This window comes from Cnephaeus nilssonii, assembly GCF_951640355.1.
Source record: "Cnephaeus nilssonii genome assembly, chromosome: 9".
Lineage (NCBI taxonomy): Eukaryota > Metazoa > Chordata > Mammalia > Chiroptera > Vespertilionidae > Cnephaeus > Cnephaeus nilssonii.
Window position 1 is genome coordinate 94,005,982 of NC_137080.1, and position 24,503 is coordinate 94,030,484.

Below are 24,503 nucleotides of genomic sequence, written 5' to 3' on the forward strand. Positions count from 1 at the left end.
CATTCCCTATCAATGTCCCCAGAAGAAGCAAGAAAAACCACAAGGGAAGCCATAGGTGTATAAACTATTTATTAACAGACGAGGCTAGACTCATTTCTTCTTGGACACACCCACAGTGCGACCCCGGCGGCCTGTGGTCTTGGTGTGCTGGCCTCGAACACGAAGACTGGAGGTGAGAAAAGAAGGATCACAGGTCACACACATCACACAAAACATCCGGGAAGAGAAGGCAGCACGAAGGGAAAGGAGACCTCCACCCAGACTCACCCCCAGAAGTGGCGCAGGCCTCTGTGGGCCCGAATCTTCTTCAGCCGCTCCAGGTCTTCACGAAGCTTGTTGTCCAGACCGTTGGCCAGGACCTGGGTTCGGAAGAGGGTAGGGATGCTTATATTCCTCCCCCCTCCCATCTCCGTTGCCCTGCCTTTCTTCAACCTTTCATCTCAATACACACCTGGCTGTATTTCCCGTCTTTCACATCCTTCTGTCTGTTCAAGAACCAGTCTGGAATCTTGTACTGGCGTGGGTTCTGCATAATGGTGATCACACGTTCCACCTGGCAGGCAGGACACAGGTCAGATCCCGATGGCACCATTCCGAGGTGGCCCAGCCCACAGGCCCCCTTGGCGGGTCCTCACCTCGTCCTCGGTGAGCTCTCCTGCCCTCTTGGTGAGGTCAATGTCTGCTTTCCTCAACACCACGTGAGCATATCTTCGCCCTACACCCTGAGGAGAGGTTTGGGAATTGGGCTGGAGTTATTTTTTGGTTTCCTTTATCGCCCCAATTGTTAAAAAAAAAAAAAGCACAAAGGTAGGGCCTGCAATAACCTGGTGCTTGCCCACATGACCTGCACCTCACCCACTTTTCCAGATAAGAAGCCTAATGATCAAGTAGAACAGAGGAAAAGTTTTGTTCAGGCGCAGGGCTGGACCAAGAACTTGGGCAGATAACCTCTGGAAAGCAGGAACGCCTTTGGTATTGCCCAGCATGTGCACTTCCGGATAAATGCTGGCCATCCGACAAAGCGGTGGCAGAGCCTGGCACCTGAGGCGGACCCAGCTCCACAGCAGCAGGTCTTTTGGTCCGGGGCTTGATCACGGGCAGGGCTGTCAGCTCCTGGAAACTCTAAAGGTCTTTGGACCAGCCACTGCATAGTCATGATCAGTTTTATGTATTGACTTTAGAGAGGAAGAAACATCCATTTGTTGTTGCGCTTATTTATGCCTTTACAATCGATTCTTGTATATATCCTGATGGGGGATTGAACCCACAACCTTGGTGTATTTGGGACACATTCTGATCAACTGAGCTACCTGGCCAGGGCCACCACAATCAGTTTTTAAAGATCACAAACTTGATTCTGTCGGTGCTCAAAGCTGACCAGGCCCTAGGGAACTTAACTGCCCAAATCAAACTTACTGGTGGCATCATATAAACACCAACCAAACAGATCTGGACAGTGAAGGATGGTGGCCTGGGTTCAAGAGTGTCCCCCACCCAATGTATTTCCATCCAGAATCTCAGAATGTTACCTTATTAGGAATCTCTGAAAATATGGTCAGAATGAGGCTATACTGCATTAGGGCTACCCCCTAAATCCATGTCTTAAGGAGAGAACATGTAGACAAAGAGGGAAAGCCATGTGATAACTAAGTCAAGAAGTTGAAGTGGTGTGGCTGCAAGACAAAGGAATATTGAGGGTTGCTGGTGACTACAAGAGGGTAGAAGAGGCGGATAGGATTCCTCGAGCCTACAGAGGGAGCATGCCCTGTGGACACCTTGATCTTGGCTATTTGGTCTACAGAACTGAGACCAGGTTTCTGTTGTTTTAACCCAAGTCTGTGGTAACCTGTTACAATAGCCCAAGGAGAGATGGTATTTACTCTGTAAGACCAAGTGACCTAGGGCCCTAGCCAGTGTGGATGGGGGATGACCGCAGTTGGAGCCATTCCGTGCACCAAAGGGTCTCAGGTTCCATTCCCTGTTAGGGCACATGCCCAGGTTGCAGGTTCCATCCCAAATAGAGGTGTGAATGGGAGGCAACCAATTTGTTTCTCTCCCTCTCTTATAATAAAATAAACCCTAAGGCGAGGGCTTAATATGTGCAGATGAAATAGTATATGTTTGAGATTTACTTTAAAATATGCATGGAAAGGGCATAGATGAAACAAGATTTCTAGTTTTTAGCTAGATGATACAGTAAACACCTCGATTTTATGGACCCTGATTTAATAGACTTCAGATTTAATGGACAAAATTTCCAGTCAGTATGTCATATGTGAAAAGGAACACCCTATTAATAACCAATATCAGCCTATAATTAAAGCAACAGGTTGTTATTCAGTTATTTTTAACAAAATGTAGCAAATAGGCCATACAGTGGGAAAAACACTAGTAATTTCACCAACAAACATTACATAGCTACAAATACAGTCTACATATTTAAGTCCAAGTTTCACTCCTTGTAAACAATGTTTAGGGAATGATTAGCATGTAATCACACTGCATCGTGAGATAACTAGTTCTATTGTCGTGTGACTTTATGCAGCAGTTTAATGTTTTTATTGATTTTAGAGATAGAGGGAGATAGAAATGAGGATGGCTACTTCCTGCCTGCCCCCCACTGGGGATCCAGCCCACACCTGGGCATGCCACACCAGCCAGGACTCTGCAGTAGTTCTAACTGGTGTCAGGCCGGATGTTTCCCAGCCGGTGCATTTGTTTACTCATGGTGACTGCTGAACACACACACTTACTAGACCTATTAAGTATAAATTTAAAATCCCAGTAAAACTAAAAAACTTCTGTGAAATTTAAGTTTCATACCTAATTTTAATTACACAAACGTTCCTACATAAGTAAAAACAGGTGAACCAGATCCATAGACGCCCCCTTTTCCATCCAGACTACACTACAGGGAACCAACAGTCATGTTTGCAGTCCAGGGCCTGGACCACATTACAGAAGAGCTAACACTCTGACGGCTCACAGGGCCACTGGCACTCTGGCAGGACAAGTGTTCCTCACACCTACCAGTCATTAGTAACCACAGATGAGTTACCCCCGATTTAGAGGAAGAGCAGAAGACCAGGCAGTCCTAAAGAACACCCATAGCAAAAATCCACAAGTGGAAATAAAAGCCACCAGGAAGGGTTCACAGCAGAGAAACCGTGCATGATCTTGGTGATCTCTCAACACCTCTTCTTGGTATCTCCCATTCCATTCCTCACCCTTCCCGCAATTAACTGTGCTGACCACTTTAGAGAAACCCCTCCCCCCACCCCAGATCCTTAATTTAACAAAAGACCAAGCTTTAGTTCTCTTACCAGAGGAAGAGCTAGCTGCCTTTGCTGGCTCTTGACAAAATTAGCAAAAACCTCATCTATAGAAATAACTTTCCCAATAATAAGCCGGGCATCAGGATCCCTAGAGACTTCATTCAGTACCTAAAACTGCTTCGGTGTTGTTCTTTGTAAATATATTTTTATTTATTCCAGAGACAGAGAGGGAGAGATAGAAACATCAACGATCAATCGGCTGCCTCCTGCACCCCCCCCAGCCCCCTACTGGGGATCTAGCATGTGCCCTGACCTGGAAGGTTGTTTTAAGTTGACAAGTTGTAACACATATTTAACTAATAAATACAAAACCAACTCATTTTGAAGAGGCAGTTTAACAGAAGCACCCCATTAACCATGGTCACCCTTTACCATTTCATTTGTCTCATTACAACCTTTCGAAAAGGAACTTCTGTACTTGACACTGCCTTACTAGTTCCCCGTAACAGAAGCAGCCTTCTTACAAAGGATAAAAGTTGTGATCCCTGCAGTACAGAAGTAAGAACCAAGAGAATTGGATGAACCTAGGATTTTAGTTTTAAACAACTCACCAGTTTCCTTTAAAATTCTTTGAAATCAGACAAAAGCATCCCTGATAACACCCACGCCCTAATACTGCCTGAGCACCTATCACACACGAGCTGGGAACTGTGAGCGAGGCAGACTAGCTCCCACCCTGGAGGGTGCACCTCCCGGTGGGAAAGAAGTCATTCAGCCATCTCCACGACTAATTTTTGTATTCCAGAGAACAAACATAGAATGTCGCCCTTTGGCTCCAAGAGTTCATTCGTTTGGTGAAGAGATACCCAAGCTTGCATTCACCAACTTATTTCACCCAACGAGCCAAGTACTGGTTCCCCCTTCAACTGGAAAGAGGGATGACTTTCACCTCTGGAAATGTGAGGAAATGTCCTGCTCATGATGTAGTGACATCCCTCCCAACTATGCTCCTTCACACTTGGAACCTGTTGGCATTTCCACCCACCCAAGATGCACAATTATCCAATTTATGGGGCATATAAATGTCACAGGAAGGGTTGCTGTTATGATGCACTGAGGGAAGGAGGCAGAAACCAAACACAGAATGACCTCAAGATGATGGCTGACGGTCCAGGAAAATCCCAGCGAATTCATGTAGACAAACCCACTCCCCACCCCCCAGGTGAAACATTCTGGCTTGACCTGAGACCATTCTCTGGCTTTACCTTTCAGGTAAATGTGGAAAGGGGTTCAGGGGGTTACCCAGCAGCTGAGGTGATCTGGTTCCCTCAACCTTGCCTCACTTATAGCTTAGGTCTTAACAACCTAAGATTCATGTTCTCCACTCCTTCTTGCCCTCCTTTACCTTAATTGCAGTGATGGCAAAGGCTATTTTCCGCCGCCCATCGATATTGGTGTTGAGTACTCGCAAAATGTGCTGGAACTTCTCAGGAATCACTAGAGACTGATAGAGATTGGGGGAGAAAGCAGACACCGTGAACTATCAAATCACAACCTCAGGCAGGACGTTAAACTCGTCACACAGGGGGCATCGGTCCCCCTTCAGGTTTTCACCAACTGCAAACTCCTTAGTCCTGCAGACAGCAGGAACTTGAAATGTTGGGGCTTGGGGGCAATGCAACCTCTGGGAGAGGACCAATCTCCTGCCTGTCGCCAGAGTACACTCAGAGTGCGGAGGCCAGAGGTCCCCCTGCACGCCCAAGCCTTTCGCTGCTTTCGAGCGCCCGGGGAACGACTCTTCCTCTGGCCCCACTCCCAGAAACGGAAGTCTTTAGTCGTTCCTTCCCAGGACGCGATCCAAAGTTCCACACAGAAAGTTGCAGGCCCCTAAAGCAGGGCGATTTCGGCTCCCTGATAGCAGACCTTCCCTGCCCGGTTCGATGTCGCCGGATCCCCGGACGGATTCGAGTCTTACCATGGCGGCAGCGGCGTGCAGGCCTCCAGTGGAAAAGACAGCGGAAGTTACGTAATAGTCTTATATAGCGAGCAGGCGGAAGGGGCGGGGTGATGTTGGTGTAGCTTCCGGAAACGGCTTGTGCCGGCGTGCCACTTGACTTCAGAGGGTCTGAATTAGTTGCTACAACTTCCGGCGTGGTCTCTTTTACCGCTCGTAACGTTTTGGGGTGTGAGAGCCGCGAAGGTTCCGGGGGAGATTGTGCTGAGACTTCCACTTCCCGTTTGTACCTGGGTGAAGTGCTTAGCGCTCAAAGGGGAGGCTGGAGTGAAACATTTAACGCAAATACCTGGGAACGATTTCGCGCTGTGCAACGCACTCTAGACGTGTAGTTCCTCTCGGGAGAACGGACTCGCGCGACTGACAGCTGCCGGAAGTGAGGCTGCGCGAATGGCCGCCGCTGCCACCATGGCGGCCGCTGCCCGGGAGCTGGTGTTGCGGGCCGGGGCCTCAGACATGGAGGAGGAGGAGGGCCCGCTGGTGAGAACGCAGGGCTTTTTCTCCTCCGGAGTCTCGTTCGGTCGTCCTCGCGTGTAAAAGACCCGGGCTGGGTTTAGGTTAGGGTGGGAGCTCGGCGGCGGCCAGAGATGCGCTCCGTAGCCCTCCCTGGAATCGGACCCGAGCTTGAGCAGGGACCAGAACGGTCGACTCCAATTCCCGGGGCACAATTTCAATTAACCTCCAGATTTGGGGGCAGAATAGAGAAGCCGTGCTGTCTAAAGGTTAAGAACGTGGCCTCTGGGGGCAGATTGCCTGTGTTTTAGTTCCAGCTCTGCTACTCACGCTGTGTGTCCTTGGGCAAGTTAGCTACCTCTCTGCCATCGCTTTCTATACCTACAAGGTGAAGGAAATTATAAGACATACTGTTACAGGCAAGATTCCAGGGCAGGAATAGGGGAAACTGAGGCAGAAAAATTAGGACAAGGCCAAACAGTGTGAGTAATTTGCAACTGGCCTGCAAATAACAAACCACTGTCTTCCCCAGCCATGGAAAAACCACTGTCTTCCCCTAATGAATGCAGAAAGCGAGGCGGAAAGCCGAAAGGAAAAAACGGCGCTTTTACTCCCTAAGCAGAGAAGCCAGCAGTCTCAGGGCTCGGCGAGATAAAGTTGCCAGGATTCTGGGAAGACCACAACAAGAAAACCTTGAGACTTAATCTGTACCAAGATATTCAGCAAAAGAATCTTTTGAAACCTACAGACAGGGGGGCATATTACTCCTCCAACTTGCTCCAGACACTCACTTTTCCGGATTAGCCGGAAAAGCCCATCTGTGCTCCAAGCCAGATGAAATAGATTTGCTTGCTTTGCTTTCTCAATAAAGTTGCACGCTTTAATTGCTTTAATAAATTGGCTGTTCACAACGCAGTCAAGGTCCCTCGTATAAATTCATTTATATGAGAAGACAAGGATCAAAGTTGGGGACAGCCCTCTCCCACTAGTTCAGGGGGCTCTCCTCTCTGGTAACACCTCTCTGGTGTCGGTGAGAAGGGCCTAAAACACTACAATATAGGTTGTTGGTTAGATCAGTGAGTGGTAAACACTGTTAGCTGACGTTTCTAGAAAGACTGGAGCTCCCCAGAGGGATTGTGATAGAATAGTAGAAGTCTGGGCTCCTAACTTCAACTGCAAGTTCTGCAACTCCTAACTTTTCTCATCCATTCTCTGTGGATGGCCTGGTTCCTTGTCATATTCCCTGCCCATCAGCCCCAAGTCATAGTGTGGGTACAATGTGAGACTCTTGGAATTTTTCATGCACTACCTATGGCTGCCCAGTTACAGTTCCTCCCCCTTGAAGGATTAGGGATTATTCCATTATAGATAGATAGATAGATAGATATAGATATGTATGTATTTATTTATTTGGTGTGTGTTTTGTTAATCCTCACCTGAGGATATTTTCCCTTTGATTCTTAGAGTGTAAGGGAGGGCGAGAGACAGAAAACATCGATATGAGCCCTAGCTTGTTTGGCTCAGTGGATAGAGCGGTCTGAAGGGTCCCAGGTTTGATTCTGGTCAAAGGCACACGACAAGGTTGCAGGTTCGATCCCCAGTAGGGGGCTTGCAGGAGGAGCCAATCAATGATTCTCTCTCATCATTGATGTTTCTATCTCTCCCTCTCCATTCCTCTCTGAAATCAATAAAAATATATTTTAAAAAGAAAACATTGATATGAGAGAGACACATTGATTGGTTGCCTCCCATATGTGCCCAAGTGGGGCTGGGGATTGGGCCTGTAATTGAGATACGTGCTTTATTTTTTTTAAATATGTTTTTATATATTTCAGAGAGAGGGAGAGAGAAATAAAAACATGCATGATGAGAGAATCATTGATCCCCTGCCTCCTGCACACCCACTGCTGGGTAACTAACCTGCATCCCAGACTGGGAATCAAATCATGACCTCCTGGTTCATAGATGAGCACTCAACACAGCCACACCAGCCAGGCGAGGTATGGAATTGACGAATTGAACCCAGGACCCTTCAGTCCTCAGGCCGACACTCTATCCACTGAGCCAAACCGGTTAGGGCTCCATTATATTTTGTCTTCCCTTTTTCCCCTGTATCCTTTCTCATTAACTTATCCCTGTCCAGGGGGGTGGTCCTGATCTGCAGGAGCCGTTGCAGCTTGGAGTGTTGGACCTCACCTCTGATGAATTTATCCTGGATGAAGTCGATGGTAAGTGATGGCCCAGGGTGGATGCAGAGTGCCTATACTCTGAGAGGCATGGGGGCTGGAAGTAACAAGGCAGGGATTGGTGTGCAGATGTTCATTGTGGGGAGAGGAAGCTGTGAACTGCACCTTTATAATAAACTTTTATTTCCAGTTCACATTCAGGCAAATCTGGAGGATGAGTTAGTAAAGGAAGCTCTTAAAACGGTGAGACTTTCTACTATACTAACCTGCCCTCCCCCACACTTACCCTCCCCTGGAAGGAAAAAAGATGGAAACAGTCTTTTGTGCTTATATCCTGGTGTCTCACCCACTGGTCCTGCGTCCATTCTGCTCAGTGTCCCTCACTGTGACCTCCTCTTGAACTGCAATGTCTGTTCTCCAGGGTGTGGATCTCCGTCACTATTCAAAGCAGGTGGAGCTGGAGCTACAACAGATTGAGCAGAAGTCCATTCGGGATTGTATCCTCCAGCAGAGGAAAGGGGGGTGTCATTAAAATGGGGGTTTGTGGAGCGTGGTGCAGACAACCTGGCTGGGGTGACCTCTTCTCTCTCAGGGTTCTAGCACCGCAGGGAGAAACTGGAGAGGTCCTGCAGGTCTGAGGATCTCCATCCTCACAGAGAGGCCCCTTGACTTTCTGTGGGTCAGATATCCAGGAGAGTGAGAACATAGCATCACTGCACAACCAGATCACAGCCTGCGATGCTGTCCTCGAGGTTAGTCGCCATGACCTGGAACCCCTCAAATAACCTTGAACCAGATCGTGGTCTTTGGTGCCCTTCTTCTTCTTCTTCTTCTTCTTATTATTATTATTATTATTATTATTATTACTTTGTTAATCCTCACCCAAGGATATTTTTCCATTGATTTTTAGAGAGAGTGGAAGGGAGAGGGAGAGACAGAGAGAAACATCAATGTGAGAGAGACACATCGATTGGTTGCCTCCTGCACGCACCCCGACCAGGGCCGGGGAACGTACAACCAAGGTATGTGCCCTTGACCGGAATTGAACCAGGACCCTTCAGTCCACAGGCCAACGCTCTATCCACTGAGCCAAACCAACCAGGGGGGTGTCATTCTTTAGGTCGTCAACCTCAGGTGGGGACAAAGCCACTTGCAATATGACCTCAGCAGCCTTTTTTGTTGTTACTGCCATAACTGATGTTATTTGCCAGTGGCCTTTGGGGTACCTCTTCCCTCATCACCTGCTACCCTCATGGGCTAATTGATACGGGAGACGTCACCAATGCACTTGGGTGGCCCACTTGTCCCCTGCCAGCCCTGTGGCGCTCCAGCAACATCTTCTGCCTTTTTCCCAGCGCATGGAGCAGATGTTGGGAGCTTTTCAGAGTGACCTCAGCTCCATCAGCTCGGAGATCCGGACGCTGCAGGAACAGTCAGGGGCCATGAACATTCGGCTTCGAAACCGCCAGGCAGTTCGAGGGAAACTTGGGGAGCTTGTCGATGGTCTGGTAGTGCCCACTGCTCTGGTCACGTGAGTTACTAGTTTGAAGGGCCACAGTGTTTATAGCAGGCAGGTGGGCTGGGCTGACCTAACCTGCTTACCACATGGGATTCCTGGCTTCAGGTCACCAAGTGCCTTCCAGAAGTTGGTGGTTGGGTCGACAGCCCTTTCTAACCTTGATGCATGCTTTAGGCATCAAAGACTAGGAATCGTCCAGGGTCAGGGGTGTAGTGAGGGGCCCAAGAACAGAAAACTGTACGTAAACCCTGACTACGACACAGTAAGAGGGAAAGGAGAGAGGTTGGACGTCAAGGATACGAATCGGAGTCTAGGGATGCTAAGTCTCCCTCCCAACCCGTCCCACCCCTTCCTGCTACCTAGGGCAATTCTGGAGGCGCCAGTGACAGAACCCAGATTCCTGGAACAGCTGCAGGAACTGGATGCCAAGGCAGCCGCAGTCCGAGAGCAGGAGGCTAGAGGCACAGCGGCCTGTGCTGACGTCAGGGGTGTCCTCGACCGGCTGCGGGTCAAGGTGAGGGCTGGGGGGATAGCCCAGAGACTAGAACCAGCCTCCCGATACCTTCCCCGCCTTCCCCTGCCAGAGCTCATGCTCACATCCCTGGGTTCCCCTGAGGACCTTAAAAAACGGCTCTTCTCCACCCTTCCTCCTCCTCCTAACACCTGTCACTTCCCTCAGTGCTCCCAACAGAAAGGCGGTTGCAGCTTCCTGCCCTGTTTGTCCCCCATATCTAGGCCGTGACGAAGATCCGAGAGTTCATCCTTCAGAAGATTTATTCCTTCAGAAAACCGATGACCAACTATCAGATCCCCCAGACGGCCCTGCTGAAGTACAGGTCACCATGGGAGGATGGCCTCGAGCCTTGGGCAGCCACGTGTGGTGTCCGGTTTCTTGGGCAGGCAGCGACACTGACGGTCCCTGGCCCCTGCAGGTTCTTCTATCAGTTCCTGCTGGGCAATGAAAGAGCAACAGCGAAGGAGATCCGGGACGAATATGTGGAGACGCTGAGCAAGATCTACCTGTCTTACTACCGCTCCTACCTGGGGCGGCTCATGAAGGTGCAGGTGAGGCCAAGAGGGAGGAAGATTCCTGGCTCCTGGGCTGGGAAGGACACCGCTGGGCGGGGGGCGGACAATGTAAAAACAAATTTTTTATGGTTCTGTGGGCAGAAATGGTTACCAGTTCTTTTCCTTTTTTCTCCAGTACGAGGAAGTCGCTGAGAAGGATGACCTAATGGGCGTGGAAGATACAGCAAAGAAAGATATCCTGAGCTGACCCTGTGCTCGGCCTGGAGAGCCCGGGGCTTCTGACTAGCCTCCAAGGCACTGCTGCTTTCCTTTTTCTGTGGGACCTAACCCTGTGAGAATGTGATGGAGGCTGTGGCCATCCCTCCCAGGAGAACGTCCTTTTGATCCTTAGTTTTGCCTCTCATGTCGAGGTGTAGAGGCCTCCTGAAGCACACTCACAGGTGTCAGGTGAAGTGGGCACTGGTTCTGGGAAAAGAGGGGCCTCTAGACTGTCGGCTGCTGTAGGCCCCGGAGGTGCTGAGTCTGATTTTCTGTCACAGCTGTGATCTTATTTCCCTGACTCTGACCCTTCACGATTCTTTTCAAAGCCGTCCCTGCGAAGCAGAAACACCATCTTCACCCTGGGGACCCGTGGCTCTGTCATCTCCCCCACTGAGCTGGAGGCCCCCATCCTGGTGCCCCACACTGCCCAGCGGGGAGAACAGAGGGTAGGAGGAAGAGCAAGCTTCAGTCGTGAGGGGGTGCTGAGAGGCTGGCTGGGGCTGGGTGGGAAGGTCAGAGCTCCTGTCAGCCCCTGGGATGTAGGAGTGGCCTCTTCGGGGCTCCCTAGTGTACTGTGAGTCCCAGAAGGCTGGGACCGTGGACTTAGGGCACAGGGGGAAGAGACAGGTCCTGGGGCAGCTGTGGAGGGATATGCAGGAGTAGCCGCAGCAGGTGAGGCGGGGGCTGTTCTCTTGTACCCCTTCCCCCCTTCAGTACCTACCTATTCAGGATGATGTTTCGTATACTGATTTCCCAGCCACATCTACAGGGAGTCATTGTTGGGGTTCATCCCTCTCTCTCTTCTTTACCCTCCCATCCTAGTATCCATTTGAGGCCCTCTTTCGCAGCCAGCACTACGCCCTCCTAGACAATTCCTGCCGGGAATATCTTTTCATCTGTGAATTCTTTGTTGTGTCTGGCACGGCTGCACACGACCTCTTCCATGCTGTCATGGGCCGCACGCTCAGCATGACCCTGGTAAGACCCCTGCCCTAGCTCCTGTGCTCTCAGACTCATGTCCTCGGTCCTTATCCGCACCATTGGAGGGCCATGGCTCTGGTGGTAATGAAATCAGGACCCCTCATACTGAAACATGTAAGCCTTGCGAGCCGGTGTGTCTCAATAATTGAGCATTGACCTCTGAACCAGGAGGTCACGGTTCGATCCCCGCTCAGGGCACATGCCCCGGGTTGTGGGCTCAATCGCCGGTAGGGGGCGTGCAGGAGGCAGCCAGTCAATTATTCTCTCTCATTGATGTTTCTATCTCTCTCTCCCTCTCTAAAACCAATAAAAATATATTTTAAAAAATAGAAATAGTGCTCACTTCAGCAGCACATATACTAAAATTAGAATAATACAGAGAAGATTAGCATGGCCCCTGCGCAAGGATGATATGCAAATTCGTGAAGTGTTCCATATTTAAAAAAAACGCACAACAAAATAAAAATGAAACATCTAAGCCTTGTACTCACAGCGTGACTCCCTACAAAACCCTTAAAGCTTGGGGTCCCCAAGGCTACCCCTACTGCTGACCCACACCCAGGCAGTAGTTTAGGGGCCCGTAAACCTCAGTGCTCAGCCCTGAATTCTGTACTAGGCTCGTGGTCATAGACCCTGTGAGCAAGGCAGCGGACAGAGCAGGGCAAGGGGCATTTCCCTCCCTCCCTTCCTCCCTCTCCGGGCTGCATCCCCATAGGCGCACGTGCATTTGTCTCTGGCCACTGGGAAGGACAAAGTAACGCGCTCTTCCCGTCCTCTGCCTGTTCTTAAATCACAGAAGCACCTGGAGTCCTATCTCGCTGACTGCTATGATGCCATTGCTGTTTTTCTCTGTATCCACATCGTCCTCCGATTCCGCAACATTGCAACAAAGAGGGATGTTCCCGCCCTGGACAGGTCACTGAGTTCTGGTCCTTGAAGCCCTGCTGGCCTTGAGCTCTTGGCCTTACAGAACCCTTCCCTTAGGCTCCTACTGACTCGATACCAGTGACCCTAACCCCATTCACCTGCCAGGAGGCAGCACTGCTGGTCTGACTCACGTTTCATACCCAGTCCTACCAGCACCGGCCCCCAGCTCTTAACCTGCAAGATGCCCCAGAATGGGATGGGCTTTCCTCACCCTCACACAAACACCACTCCTCCCCGACCATTCGCCCACCCCCACCTGACGCTGACATTCCTGGCCAGCTGATCGCTGATTCTGGTTAAGCCCACAGGTACTGGGAACAGGTGCTTGCCTTGCTGTGGCCACGGTTTGAGCTGATACTGGAGATGAATGTCCAGAGTGTCCGAAGCACTGACCCTCAGCGCCTTGGGGGACTGGATACTCGGCCCCACTATGTGAGGGAGGGCAAGGGTAGCAGAGGTTCCTGAAAGGCAGGGCGCTAAACTTCAGTTTGGGGGGTTGGCTACACGTTTCTTTTGTGCCTGGCGGGATGTGTAGCTAACCGGCGTGAGGGGCAGTCCAGGAGCGTTACATTCAGGGCGGTTGGGCACCGGTGGTAGGATTGGAGGTGGGAGTCACACACGGGTTGGCCAGCTCAGGGGAGTGAGAGGTGGTTGTGGCTGAGTCAGGAGGTTGGGGTGATTTTTCTTCCCACCTTCTTTCTCCCAGATCACACGGCGATACGCAGAGTTCTCCTCTGCCCTTGTCAGCATCAACCAGACAATCCCCAACGAGCGGACGATGCAGCTGCTGGGGCAGCTCCAGGTGAGGGGCAGCTCCAGCCGAAGCCGTGGCGGGTGAGGAGGGCCTGTGCCCTCACCTCCCGTCTCCTCCGGGCTTCTCCAGGTGGAAGTGGAGAATTTCGTCCTCCGAGTGGCAGCGGAGTTCTCCTCAAGGAAGGAGCAGCTTGTCTTTCTGATCAACAACTACGACATGATGCTGGGCGTGCTGATGGTAGGCGCCCTGCTTCCCGCTTCCCCGCCCAGGGCATTGGGTGCCCCATTGTTGTGCTAGCTCTGAGGGCTTGTTTTTGTTGGTTCATGGTTTATTCTGGAGTCTGGCCAGTGCAGTAAATGTGGGAGGAAGGGGATATCCTGCAGTGAGGGCTGCCTCTCCTGAACTTGATATTTCCCTTTGTCTTCCCTTAGGAGCGGGCTGCGGATGACAGCAAAGAGGTCGAGGGTTTCCAGCAGCTGCTCAATGCTCGGACACAGGTAGGGATGTGGGGAAAAGGAAAGGCACAGCCGTGTGTGTGTGTGTGTGTGTGTGTGTGTGTGTGTGTAGTGGCAGTTACTGGACTCCATCTACACAGAATTGGAATAATTCCTGGTTCACAACATGTCATTATTGGTCTATTTTTAAAAAAATATATTTGATTTCAGAGAGGAAGGGAGAGGGAAAGAGAGAGAGAAACATCCATGATGAGAGAGAATCACCGGATCGGCTGCCTCCTGCACACCCCACACTGGTGACCGAGCTCGCAACCTGGGTACGTGCCCTGACCGGGAATGGAACCATGACATCCTGGTTCATAGGTCAACGCTCAATCACTGAGTCTCGCAGGCCCGGTATTTTGTATTTTTTTAATGCTATAAACACCCGTGAGCCTACAATACACCTTAACAATAACGAATCTCAGAGTGTGAATTCCTCTTCATCCCATCTCCCTGCCTTTCACATTAGAAGCACCTGGTGACCTACCTGCTGTGTTTATCATACTCTTGCTTTTAAAAATTTAGCTATAGCTAAGCCGTGGCTGGATAGCTCAGTTGGTTAGAACATCATCCTGATATGCCAAAGTTGTAGGTTCGATCCCTGGTCAGGGCACATACGAGGATTAACCAATGGCTGGGTCAGTGGGGCTCAGTGGTTGAGTGTCAACCTATGAACCAGGAGATCACAGTTAAATTCCTAGTCAGAGCACATCCCCAGGTGGCAGGCTCGATCCCCATTGTGAGGTGTGCAGGAGGCAGCCGATCAATGATTCTCTCTCATCATTGATGTTTCTATCTCTCCCTCTCCCTTCCTCTCTGAAATCAATAAAAAAATATATATATTTTTAAAAAGAATCAACCGATGAATATATAAGTGGAACAATAGATCACTGTTTCTCTCTTCTGCCCTCTAAAAAATCAATTAAAAATATAGCTATGTCAAAACAATTTATATACTAGAGGCCTGGCCTGTGCCCTCTTACAGTGTGGGAGCCCTGCGATGGATTGCCCCAAAGAAGTAGGCTGTAGCCGCAGGACCCGCCTCTGCATCACACGTGCAGCATCAAGCCCCTGCCCACCCACGCATGCCTTGCCGCGCACACCTTGCTGTGCATGCAGCCCCGCCCACCCACATGCGCCCGCTGCACATGCAACCTCCTGGTGATCGTTACGGCGTGAGGGTGTCACTGCGTGAGGGTGTCAGAACCGCATAGGCTTTTTAAAAAAATATATATTTTATTGATTTTTTACAGAGAGGAAGGGAGAGGGAGAGAGTTAGAAACATTGATGAGAGAGAAACATCAATCAGCTGCCTCCTGCGCACTCCCCACTGGGGATGTGCCCGCAACCAAGGTATATGCCCTTGACCGGAATCGAACCCGGGACCCCTCAGTCCGCAGGCCGACGCTCCATCCACCGAGCCAAACCAGTCAGGCCCGCATAGGCTTTTATTATTATAGATATTTTTAGTGTTATAAAAACAGAATCACAGGATTTTTTCAAGCATAATTTTTCTAATATGATCACACATTATTACACATGGCTGTAGTTCACTCTTTTTCACTGTTGGATCATGTTACTTATGTGAATATAACATGTGTTCCTGTAAGAGGACATTTAGATTACTTCCAGTTTTTTGCTACTGTGAGCATTGTTTTATGAACTATTATGTCTTTTTTTTCCATTTTACTTTTTCAATTACAGTTTACTTTCAGTATTATTTTGCATTAGTTTGAGGTGAACAGCATGGTGGTTAGACAATCAGATATTTTACAAAATGTTACCCCCAATATTTCCAGTACTGAATTGATAACATGCATAGTTATTACAATACTATTATTATATTTTTAATTTACTTTTATTGTTGAGAATATTATAGATGTCCCCCATTTTCCCTCCTTTGCCCACACCCAGGCCTTCACTGCACTGTTGTCTGTGTCTATGGGCTATACATATCCTATCTAATAAAAGTGTAATATGCTAAGTGTCCGACCCATTGGTTGACCAACCAGTCGCTATGACGTGCAATGACCACCAGGGGCCAGACGCTCCAACTGGGTAAGTTAGCTTGCTACTGGTGTCCGGCTGATCGGGACTGGACCAGAGGGCTGGACGTGTCCTGGAGCCCTCCCTTGGTCCCTCCCCAGCCGGCCAACCTCCTTTGGTCCCTTCCCGGCTGGCCAGCCCTGACGGCCCCGATCAGGACTGGGCGAGACAGCCCTGATCGACCCCAATCGTAGGCCTGGCCAAAGGACCCCACCAGTGTATGAATTCGTGCACCAGGCCTCTAGTATGCATATAAGTCCTTTGACAATATTAATGAGTATATTCCCTATACTGTAGTTTACATCTCCATGACTTCTATAACTATCAGTTTGTACTTATTAATCCCTTCACCTTTTTCACCCAGCCCCAAGCCCCCTTCCCTCTATCAGCCACCAGTTTGCTCTGTGCATCTATGAGTCTGTTCCAATTTTGTTTGTTTACTTTGAACACTTATGTCTTTTAGTGCACATAGATGACATAGATGTAGATAAGTTTTTTATGTAGGTAAATTTTATCTCAAAATCAATAAAAACATTTTTTTTAAAAAGAGCTCTTTATATATTTTACATACTGATCTTTTGTTGGTTATATAGATTGCAGATACTTTCCATATGTATTTTATCTCTTTTTTAAAAAAAAAACACCTTTATTGCTGAGAATATTATAGATGTTCTCCTTTTTCCCATTTCCCTCCTCCACCCAGTTCCCACTCTGGCCCTAGGCCTTCACCACCATATTGTCTGTGTCCATAGGTAATGCATATATGCATATACTAGTAAATGGTTTGGTTAATCTCTTCCCACTCCCCCCTCACCCTCCACCCTTCCCTCTGAGATTCATCAGTCTGTTCTATGTTTCCATGCCTCTGGTTCTATTTAATTCATCAGTTTATTTTGTTCATTAGATTTCTTGTTTGTTTATTTTTATTTTTAGACTAGAGACCCGGTGCACGAAAATTCGTGCACTCATGGGGGGGGGCGGTCCCTCAGCCTGGCCTGCGTCTGAAACCCCTTGGGGGATTTCCACCTGCTGGCGTAGGCCCGCTCCCTGGGGGATCAGGCCTAAGCTGTCAGTCAGACATCCCTCTGGCAGCCCCGGAGCCCTCGGGGGTGTCTACCTGCCGGCTTAGGCCCGCTCCTGGGGGTATTGGGCCAAAGCTGGCAGTCAGACATCCCTCTGGCAGCCTGAGAGCCCTCGGAGGATGTCCAACTAATGGCTTAGGCCCGCTTCCCTGGGGGAACAGGCCTAAGCCGTTAGTCGGACATCTTTAGTGCTGCTGTGGAGGCAGGAGAGGCTCCCGCCACCGCCGCTGCGCTGGCCAGCCATGAGCCAGATTCTGGCTGAGTGGGGCTCCCCCTGTGGAAGCTCACTGACCACCAGGGGGCAGATCCTGTGTTGAGCATCTGCCCCCTGGTGGTCAGTGCGCATCATAGCAACCGGTCATTCCTGGTCGTTCTGCCATTAAGGTCAATTTGCATATTACCCTTTTATTATATAGGATTAAATTGTTGATATGTATTTATTGCCATTTTATTGTTCATATTTTTAATCTTTTTATCCTTCTCTTTCTTCTCCTCCTCCTCCTCCTCCTTCCTCTCTTTCTTCCTCTTCTTAAAGAACATCCTTCAACATTTCATGTAATACTGGTTTGGTGGTGATGAACTCCTTTAGCTTTTTCTTGTCTGTGAAGCTCTTTATTAGACCTTCAGTTCTAAATGATAGCTTCTTTATTAGACCTTCAGTTCTAAATGATAGCTTTGCTGGGTGGATTGATCTTGGTTAGGTCCTTGCTATTCATCACTTTGAATATTTCTTGCCACTCCTGGCCTGCAATGTTTCTGTTGAGAAATCAGCTGACAGTTGTGTGGATGCTCCCTTGTAGGTAACTAACTGCTTTTCTCTTGCTGCTTTTAAGATTCTCTTTGTCTTTAACCCTTGACATTTTAATTATGATGTGTCTTGGTATGGGGATTCCTCTTGTTTGGAACTCTGCACTTCCTGGACTTGTAAGTCTACTTCTTTCACTGGGTAGAGAAAGTTTTCTTGTCATTATTTCTTCAAATAGGTTTTCAATATCCTGCTCTTTGTCTTCTCCTTCTGGCACCCCCATTATGTGAATGTTGGTACGTTTGAAGTTCTCCCAGACACTTCTTACACTGTCTTCATATTTTTGGATTCTTTTTGCACTTCTGATTGGATGTTTTTTGCTTCCTCATATTCCAAATCTCTGATTTGATTCTCGGCATCCTGTACTCTACTGTTGAATCCCTGCGAATTATTCTTTATTTCAGTTAGTTTATGCTTAATATCTGATTGGTCCTTTTTCATGTCTTGGAAAATCTCACTAAGATCCTGGAAATTCTCACTAAGTCCCTTGAAGATCTCAAGATTCTTGAGCATCCTTATAACCATTGTTTTGAACTCTGTATCTAGTAGTTTGTTTGCTTCCATTTCATTTAGTTCTTTTTCTGGAGATTTCTTCTGTTCTTTCATTTGTGACATATTTCTTTGTGTCTGTATTTTGGCTGCTTCCCTTGGTTTGTTTCTATATATTAGGTAGAGCTGCTATGTCTCCTGAAATTGGTAAAGTGGCCTTGTGTAGTAGGTGTCCTGTAGGGCTCAGTGGCTCAGCCTCTCCAGTCATCTGAGCTGGGCACTCTACGTGGACCCCTGTGTGGGTTATGTGTACAGTCTTGTTGTAGTTGAGTCTTGATTGCTGTTGGAGTCACTGGGAGGAATTAACCTCCAGTCCAACTGGCTGTGAGGAACAGCTGTGACTACAGTGGCAGAGTTTGCTGTGCAGGAGACACCCCTGTGGAGCAGGACTTGCTTCAGTGGGGCTTTGGTGCTCGATGAGTCTGCTCCTTGAGTGTGTTGCTTATAAATGTGTAGAGTTGTGATCTGATGTGGTCTGAAGTTGTCCATCAGGTGCACTGGCTCTAGGGCCTCTGCCTGGGGCCACCTGGCAGAAGCTACAGGGTGTATCTGCAGATGGCTGCTACTTGTGTTGGTCTTGGAAGTGCCCAAGCAAGACCAAGCTATGAAGCAAGGCAGGCTGATTTTATGCCTTGTCTTGGGCCTCTTATTGATAGGTTTGGGACACACTGATGCCACCTGCTGCTTGTTTGAGAGATTTTAGGAAAGCCTGAAGCCTGAGCCAGGACAGGCCATTCATATGGAAAAGCTACTGCAAACAGCTTGGATGGGGCTGGGTCTCAGGGAATCACCAGGGAGGAGCAAACAGTGTGAGCCAGATTAATGGAGACTCAGATGTGGCTACTAGTCAGCTCTGCGATGGGGGAAGTCCCAGCATAGGAACAATGAACCCCATGAGTACCCCTATCTTAGAGAAAGCTGTCCCCAAGTTTTTGCCCCATGCTAGGCAGTCCCTGGATACACCCCAGGCTGCTACCCCAGTACTGGAGCTCAGAGGGAACAAATCCATGGAAGTCATTGCACCGGCCCTTTAAAAGGAATTGCCTGGGACTCCAGCAGCCTCCATGTCACTCAGCCGCAATCCTCGCTGGTTTTTACAACCTGAAGTTACAGGGACTTCTCTTCCTAGCTCTGCAACCTGGGCTGGGGGGCTGGTGTGAGACTGGGAGCCCTTATTCCTCATGGGAGGCCTTCTCAGCCAAGATATCCCTCCCAATTAACAAAATGCCACACATGGGTGTCAGATCAACCCCGTTCTGTGCCTCCACCCCTCCTACCAGTTTCAATGTGCTTTCTTCTTTACTTCTCTAGTTATAGGACTTCCATTCAGTCAGATTTCAGGTGGTTCTGAATGATGGTAGTTCTGTATTTTAGTTGTAATTTTGATGTGATTGTGGGAGGCAGCGAGTACCAGTGTTTACCTATACCACCATCTTGGTTCTTCTCTTATTTTGTTTTTTAAATTCCACACATGAGTGAAATCATTTGACATTTATCTTTCTCTAACTTATTTCACTCAGCACAATACCCCTTAGGTCCATCCATCCATGTTGTTGCAGATGGCAAGATTTCATACTTTTTTTTACGGCTGAGTCATATTCCATTATATATATGCCGCACATCTTTATCCATTCATCTATTGATAGACACTTAGATTTCTTCCATCTCTTAGTTATTATAAATAATGCTGCAGTGAACATATGAATGCATGTAGTTTTTAGAATTATTGTTTTGGGTTTCTTTGGATAAATGTCCAGAACTGTAATTACTGGGTCCTTCTTTGTCTCTTGTTATATAGCCTTTGTTTTAAAGTCTTATTTTGTCTGGTAAAGTATTGCTACCTCAGCTTTTGTTTGTTTGTTTCCATTTTCATGAAATATCTTTTTCCATCCCTTTACTTTCAGTCTCTCAATCTGATATGTGAGGGTCTTGTTTTGTTATTCACTCAGCCTCCATATGTCTTTTGATTGAAGCATTTAATCAATTTTAATTTAAAGTAATTATTGATAGATATGTATTTGTTGCCATTTTATTATTCATACTAGTGTCCCTGTACACGGATTCGTGCACATTGAGAGGAAATTAATTAGAAGAAATATTTTAATATTGCTATTTGCCCTTTCTCTATAATAGAAGTGTCAACCAAATTCACAATAGACAATTCAGATTGAAACACATGCATGTGATTGACACCAGCGAGAGCTTTATATGTATTGCACATGTGCGAGTCAACTTAGCCTTTTATAAATATAGAATAAACTTGCTTAATTAGACCTGCTTTCTGATTTAGCTAAACTTTTTCTAGCCCAGTGAAGCACCCCAACTTCTCTTTCAGGTAATTGTCAGCAACACAGCAGTAAATATCAACACGAAGCAGATTATTATTGTAGATCTCACAGGGAGAACAAAGGGTAATATATTTAACCGCAGCAGTGTTTGACTATATTCTGCGCAGTGAGAAAACCTGAAGTCATTTTCAAGTTCCACTATTTCTTCTTTTCAGTCGAGTCAAGTTTCTAAACTTTCTAAATCTCCGTTTTCCTGCTAATGAAAAGAAAATACGATTCTACCAAGTCTCCTATCTACCTACTCCAGGACTTCTGTGAGGATCAAATAAGATGAGGCATGTGAAAATGCTTCACATTTGGTTAAAGTGTAAAATGTTTGCACCTGGCTATAAAGCAAGTTGTGTTCCTGGGCTGAAGAAACTCCAAGGAGGCTAGTTGCTAGGGAGAGGAAGCTGGATGTTGCTATGTGACATCATTACCCAGTGCCCACAGCTACTGTTTCAGAGCTGGGCTGGGCTGTGGGCTGCATTTTGTGCCGTGGAGTCTTGGCAGCCTTGGCTGCAATTTGTCACTGTGGTGGGGCTTATCTCCCACTTGGGGGAAGCTGAGTGTTGGTTTGTCAGTGCCAGGTCCTTAGTGCCGTTTATCTTTAAATGGCCAGTGTGTGTCATGGCAGCTACTGCGTTGAGGGTCTGCCCCCTGGTGGTCAGTGTATGTCATAGCTACCGGTCGGACCAACACTTAGCCTTTAATATATAGATTTTTTTATCTTCTTAAAGAAGATGCTTTATCACTTCTTGTAATACTGGTTTGGTGGTGATGAACTCCTTTAACTTTTTCTTATCTGGGAAGCTCTTTATCTGACTTTCTATTCTAAATCTTTGCTGGGTAGCATAATCTTGGTTATAGGTCCTTGCTTTTCATCACTTTATATTCAATGCCAATTTCATTTGGCCTGCAAAGTTTGTATTGAGAAATCAGCTAACAGACTTATGGGAGCTCCCCTGTAGATAACTAACTGCTTTTTTCTTGCTGCTTATGAGTCTCTCTTTGTAGCTCTCATGAGAGGCTCAGCTTTCCCACTCGGGGCTGGCGTCAGGCTCAGTTTCCAGATAGTAGAGTTGCCATGGCTATTTACCTTCTGGTAGCCTTGCTCCTGTTTCCAGCCCTAACCCCAATTTCTTGTTGCTCTGCTCCCATTTAAGTTTAGTTTCTGGGGTTTTTGTTGTTGTTGTTTTAAGGAGGGGGAAGCCTTGAAGATTTCCCCTACCTCTTGTGAGACCATCAGTTTCTTAAAGTGTATGACCTTTGCTATGGGAATGTTCTAAGGATCTAGTCGGTCATGATGCCAGAATTGGAAAAAATCTGCTGACACCAGGACACTCAATTGTATGTGTATGTATGTGTCTGTGTTTCTCCAGGAATTCATTGAAGAGTTGCTCTCTCCCCCTTTTGGGGGTCTGGTGGCATTTGTGAAGGAGGCTGAGGCTCTGATTGAGCGTGGACAGGCTGAGCGACTTCGAGGGGAAGAAGGTATAAGGATGGTGTGGTAGAAAAGGGGTCAGTGGTAAGGTGACTAGAAATGAAAAATGAGAGGATGTGGATTATATGGGGAGTGGGTGGATCAGGAAAGAATGGGTTGGGAGAACACCAGAAGAGAGGGGTTGGATGATGAGGATGGCTGTGCTTTGGGGAGGACTTAGTGGGATCAAAGATCATGTAGCCTAGTCTCTATCTGATACTGTCTTTTTCCTCCTGCCATCAGCCCGTGTTACTCAGCTGATCCGTGGCTTTGGTAGTTCCTGGAAATCATCGGTGGAGTCTCTGAGTCAGGATGTAATGCGGAGTTTCACCAACTTCAGAAATGGAACTAGCATCATCCAGGTGACCTTCAACTCCCAGCTCCCACTCCCACACTACCCCATCACTAAGTTCCCCCCTCTTTTCCTTGGGCTCAGCATCATCCAAGTGATCCTTGATCTTCAACTACCAGCTGTGCCCAAAGTTCTGGATAAGCCCCAACCTGATTCTTAATCATCATCTCACAGTCTTACCCTCCTTGACTTTCTCTGACCAGGGAGCATTGACCCAGCTAATCCAGCTCTATCATCGCTTCCACCGGGTGTTGTCTCAGCCCCAGCTCCGAGCTCTTCCTGCCCGGGCTGAGCTCATCAACATTCACCACCTTATGGTGGAGCTCAAGAAGCACAAGCCTAACTTCTGATGTGCTGGATCCTGGGATTCACCAGCCCTCTCCATGGACTCCTACAGCCCACCCCGTACCTTTCTTCACCTTCCTGCCCCTTCAGTTCCTCCTTGCCTCCCAGGTCTGTGACCTGCCTCACCCTGCCTTCATCCCCAGGGCCCTGCCTCATCAGGGTAAGCTGGATTCCCTTGGCTTTCTGAATCTCCCAGTGTCTCAGGTTTCCCAGGACCACCTTTCCCTGGGCTTCCAAAACGATTTTATCATTCTCCCAACTTTGTCACAACCCCCCCGCCCCTGAAAAACACACCTAAAGCCAAGGCTCTTTTCTCTTCCTCTAGTAAAACCTTCACTTGCCTCCATTTCTGGTTCATTCAACTCTTGTCACCATGTCCTGAGGTGTGAAGCCTCACCTCTTGGAATTGATGGCAAGGGGAGACTGCCTCTAAGTCATTGATTTTTTTTTTTTCATGCAAAGTGATTTCTGTAGCTTTTTGACCTAAGATCCTAGCAACTTGAACACTAACCAGTCCCCCTCCTGGCTTGAGAAGTACTTCAAGGTCAGTCTGCAGGGAACAATAAATATTTAATATGACATAACACTCTTCTCCCATGTCCTTTCTCCCTCCTGGGGCCTTCAAGTAGCCCCATCTGTGCTCCAGGGTTACCTCCATCTCTGAATGGGTGTTGGGCTTACCTCCCTTTTGGTGGGTGTTGAAAAAGTAGGGACACACAGTATCCTGTAACCTCTAGGCCAAAGCAGCTGCATTGGTTTTAGTATGGGGATTATTTCATGAGTAACCTACCTGGTGGAGGAAGTGGCTCCTGGTTAAAATGGCAGATGCAAGGGCTGGGCACAAGGCTGTGCAACCTCAGGCACTGTCCCAAGGCTACCTTGGATCCGCCCTTGAGCTGGCCATGGGATTGCCATTCCTTTGTCAGCTCCCTGGCTGCTCTGGCTGCGGCCCTAGGCCCCCTGCAGAGGGCTGTAGCACCCACACTGTTGGGACGGGTAAGCCGGGTTTGCAGGGTGTCCTCACCATTTCTGTGTTTGACTTGGAGTCTCCTGCTGCCTCCGCCTATACACCTGATTTGAATTAGACTCTGGACTGGAGAGACAGGAGGCGCCTTTAAGTCCCTGTGGGGAAGGTGAGGGCAGTCGGTAAAATGGAAATTTGGCGATGTTTCCTTTGATTCCTCTTCCCCTAAGGCCCAGTCATTCCCTCCCAGGGCCAAGGAAAGCCGCAGCTTGCGGGGAGGGGTGGGGGGTGGGGCGCCGGGGGAGCTGTCTGAGCGCCGTGTGCGAGAGTGTTCCCGCTGGCAGCTGAGGGAAGGCTGGCGCGTTCCGAGGCGGGGCTCGAGCGGTCGCGGTTGGCGGGCTCCCGATTGGCTGTCGTGGCTGGCGAGCTCTCTCGATTGGCTGCCGCGGGGAGGGGCGTGGCGGAGAGCTGCCCTCTCCGCTCCCGCCTTTTCCGGGCTCCGCCCCACCTCCGAGAGCCGCGCTCCGCCGGCTGTGGAAACCAGGACTCCGAGCGTCGGCCCCGCGGCTGGGAGCGTCTGGGAGGCGCCCAAGGCCGAGGGCGGGGTGAGGGCTGCGTCCTTAACTGACCTCACCGGGCGCTACCCCGCTTTCC

The 24,503-nt window shown here is 48.7% G+C and overlaps 2 protein-coding genes across 3 annotated transcripts; one reads left to right on the forward strand and one right to left on the reverse strand.

Annotated features, from left to right (window-relative positions):
* Positions 1-52: 52 nt before the first annotated feature.
* RPS18 (ribosomal protein S18) lies at positions 53-5,286 on the reverse strand. The gene is made up of 6 exons (XM_079780121.1): positions 5,251-5,286; positions 4,681-4,779; positions 636-722; positions 452-553; positions 268-359; positions 53-166 (listed from the first exon to the last, which is right to left on the reverse strand). Exons 1-6 carry the CDS (start codon positions 5,251-5,253, stop codon positions 91-93), a joined length of 459 nt encoding a protein of 152 aa, XP_079636247.1. The 5' UTR covers positions 5,254-5,286; the 3' UTR covers positions 53-90.
* A 148-nt stretch (positions 5,287-5,434) lies between these two features.
* VPS52 (VPS52 subunit of GARP complex) lies at positions 5,435-23,469 on the forward strand. Of its 2 annotated transcripts, XM_079780095.1 has the most exons (20): positions 5,435-5,769; positions 7,886-7,970; positions 8,119-8,171; positions 8,350-8,425; positions 8,613-8,680; positions 9,284-9,459; positions 9,811-9,961; positions 10,183-10,283; positions 10,380-10,512; positions 10,652-10,709; positions 11,050-11,183; positions 11,560-11,715; positions 12,515-12,633; positions 12,954-13,077; positions 13,352-13,447; positions 13,529-13,636; positions 13,831-13,896; positions 22,088-22,199; positions 22,432-22,550; positions 22,744-23,469. In XM_079780095.1, exons 1-20 carry the CDS (start codon positions 5,680-5,682, stop codon positions 22,888-22,890), a joined length of 2,172 nt encoding a protein of 723 aa, XP_079636221.1. In that variant the 5' UTR covers positions 5,435-5,679; the 3' UTR covers positions 22,891-23,469. The 2 variants fall into 2 exon arrangements, with proteins under 2 accessions (XP_079636221.1, XP_079636222.1); XM_079780096.1 differs by lacking the exons at positions 5,435-5,769; positions 7,886-7,970; positions 8,119-8,171 and having other exon boundaries at positions 8,362-8,425; positions 8,608-8,680.
* The last annotated feature ends 1,034 nt before the right edge of the window (positions 23,470-24,503 follow it).

Coding starts and splice junctions, on each gene's coding strand:
- RPS18 (XM_079780121.1), bottom strand. Junction 554..635: donor GAGAGCTCACCGAGGACGAG/GTGAGGACCCGC, acceptor CCTGCCTGCCAG/GTGGAACGTGTGATCACCAT. Junction 360..451: donor AAGACGGGAAATACAGCCAG/GTGTGTATTGAG, acceptor TTCCGAACCCAG/GTCCTGGCCAACGGTCTGGA.
- VPS52 (XM_079780095.1), top strand. CDS start 5,680: ATGGCCGCCGCTGCCACCATGGCGGCCGCTGCCCGGGAGCTGGTGTTG. Junction 11,184..11,559: donor CCCAGCGGGGAGAACAGAGG/GTAGGAGGAAGA, acceptor CTCCCATCCTAG/TATCCATTTGAGGCCCTCTT. Junction 11,716..12,514: donor GCACGCTCAGCATGACCCTG/GTAAGACCCCTG, acceptor CTTAAATCACAG/AAGCACCTGGAGTCCTATCT.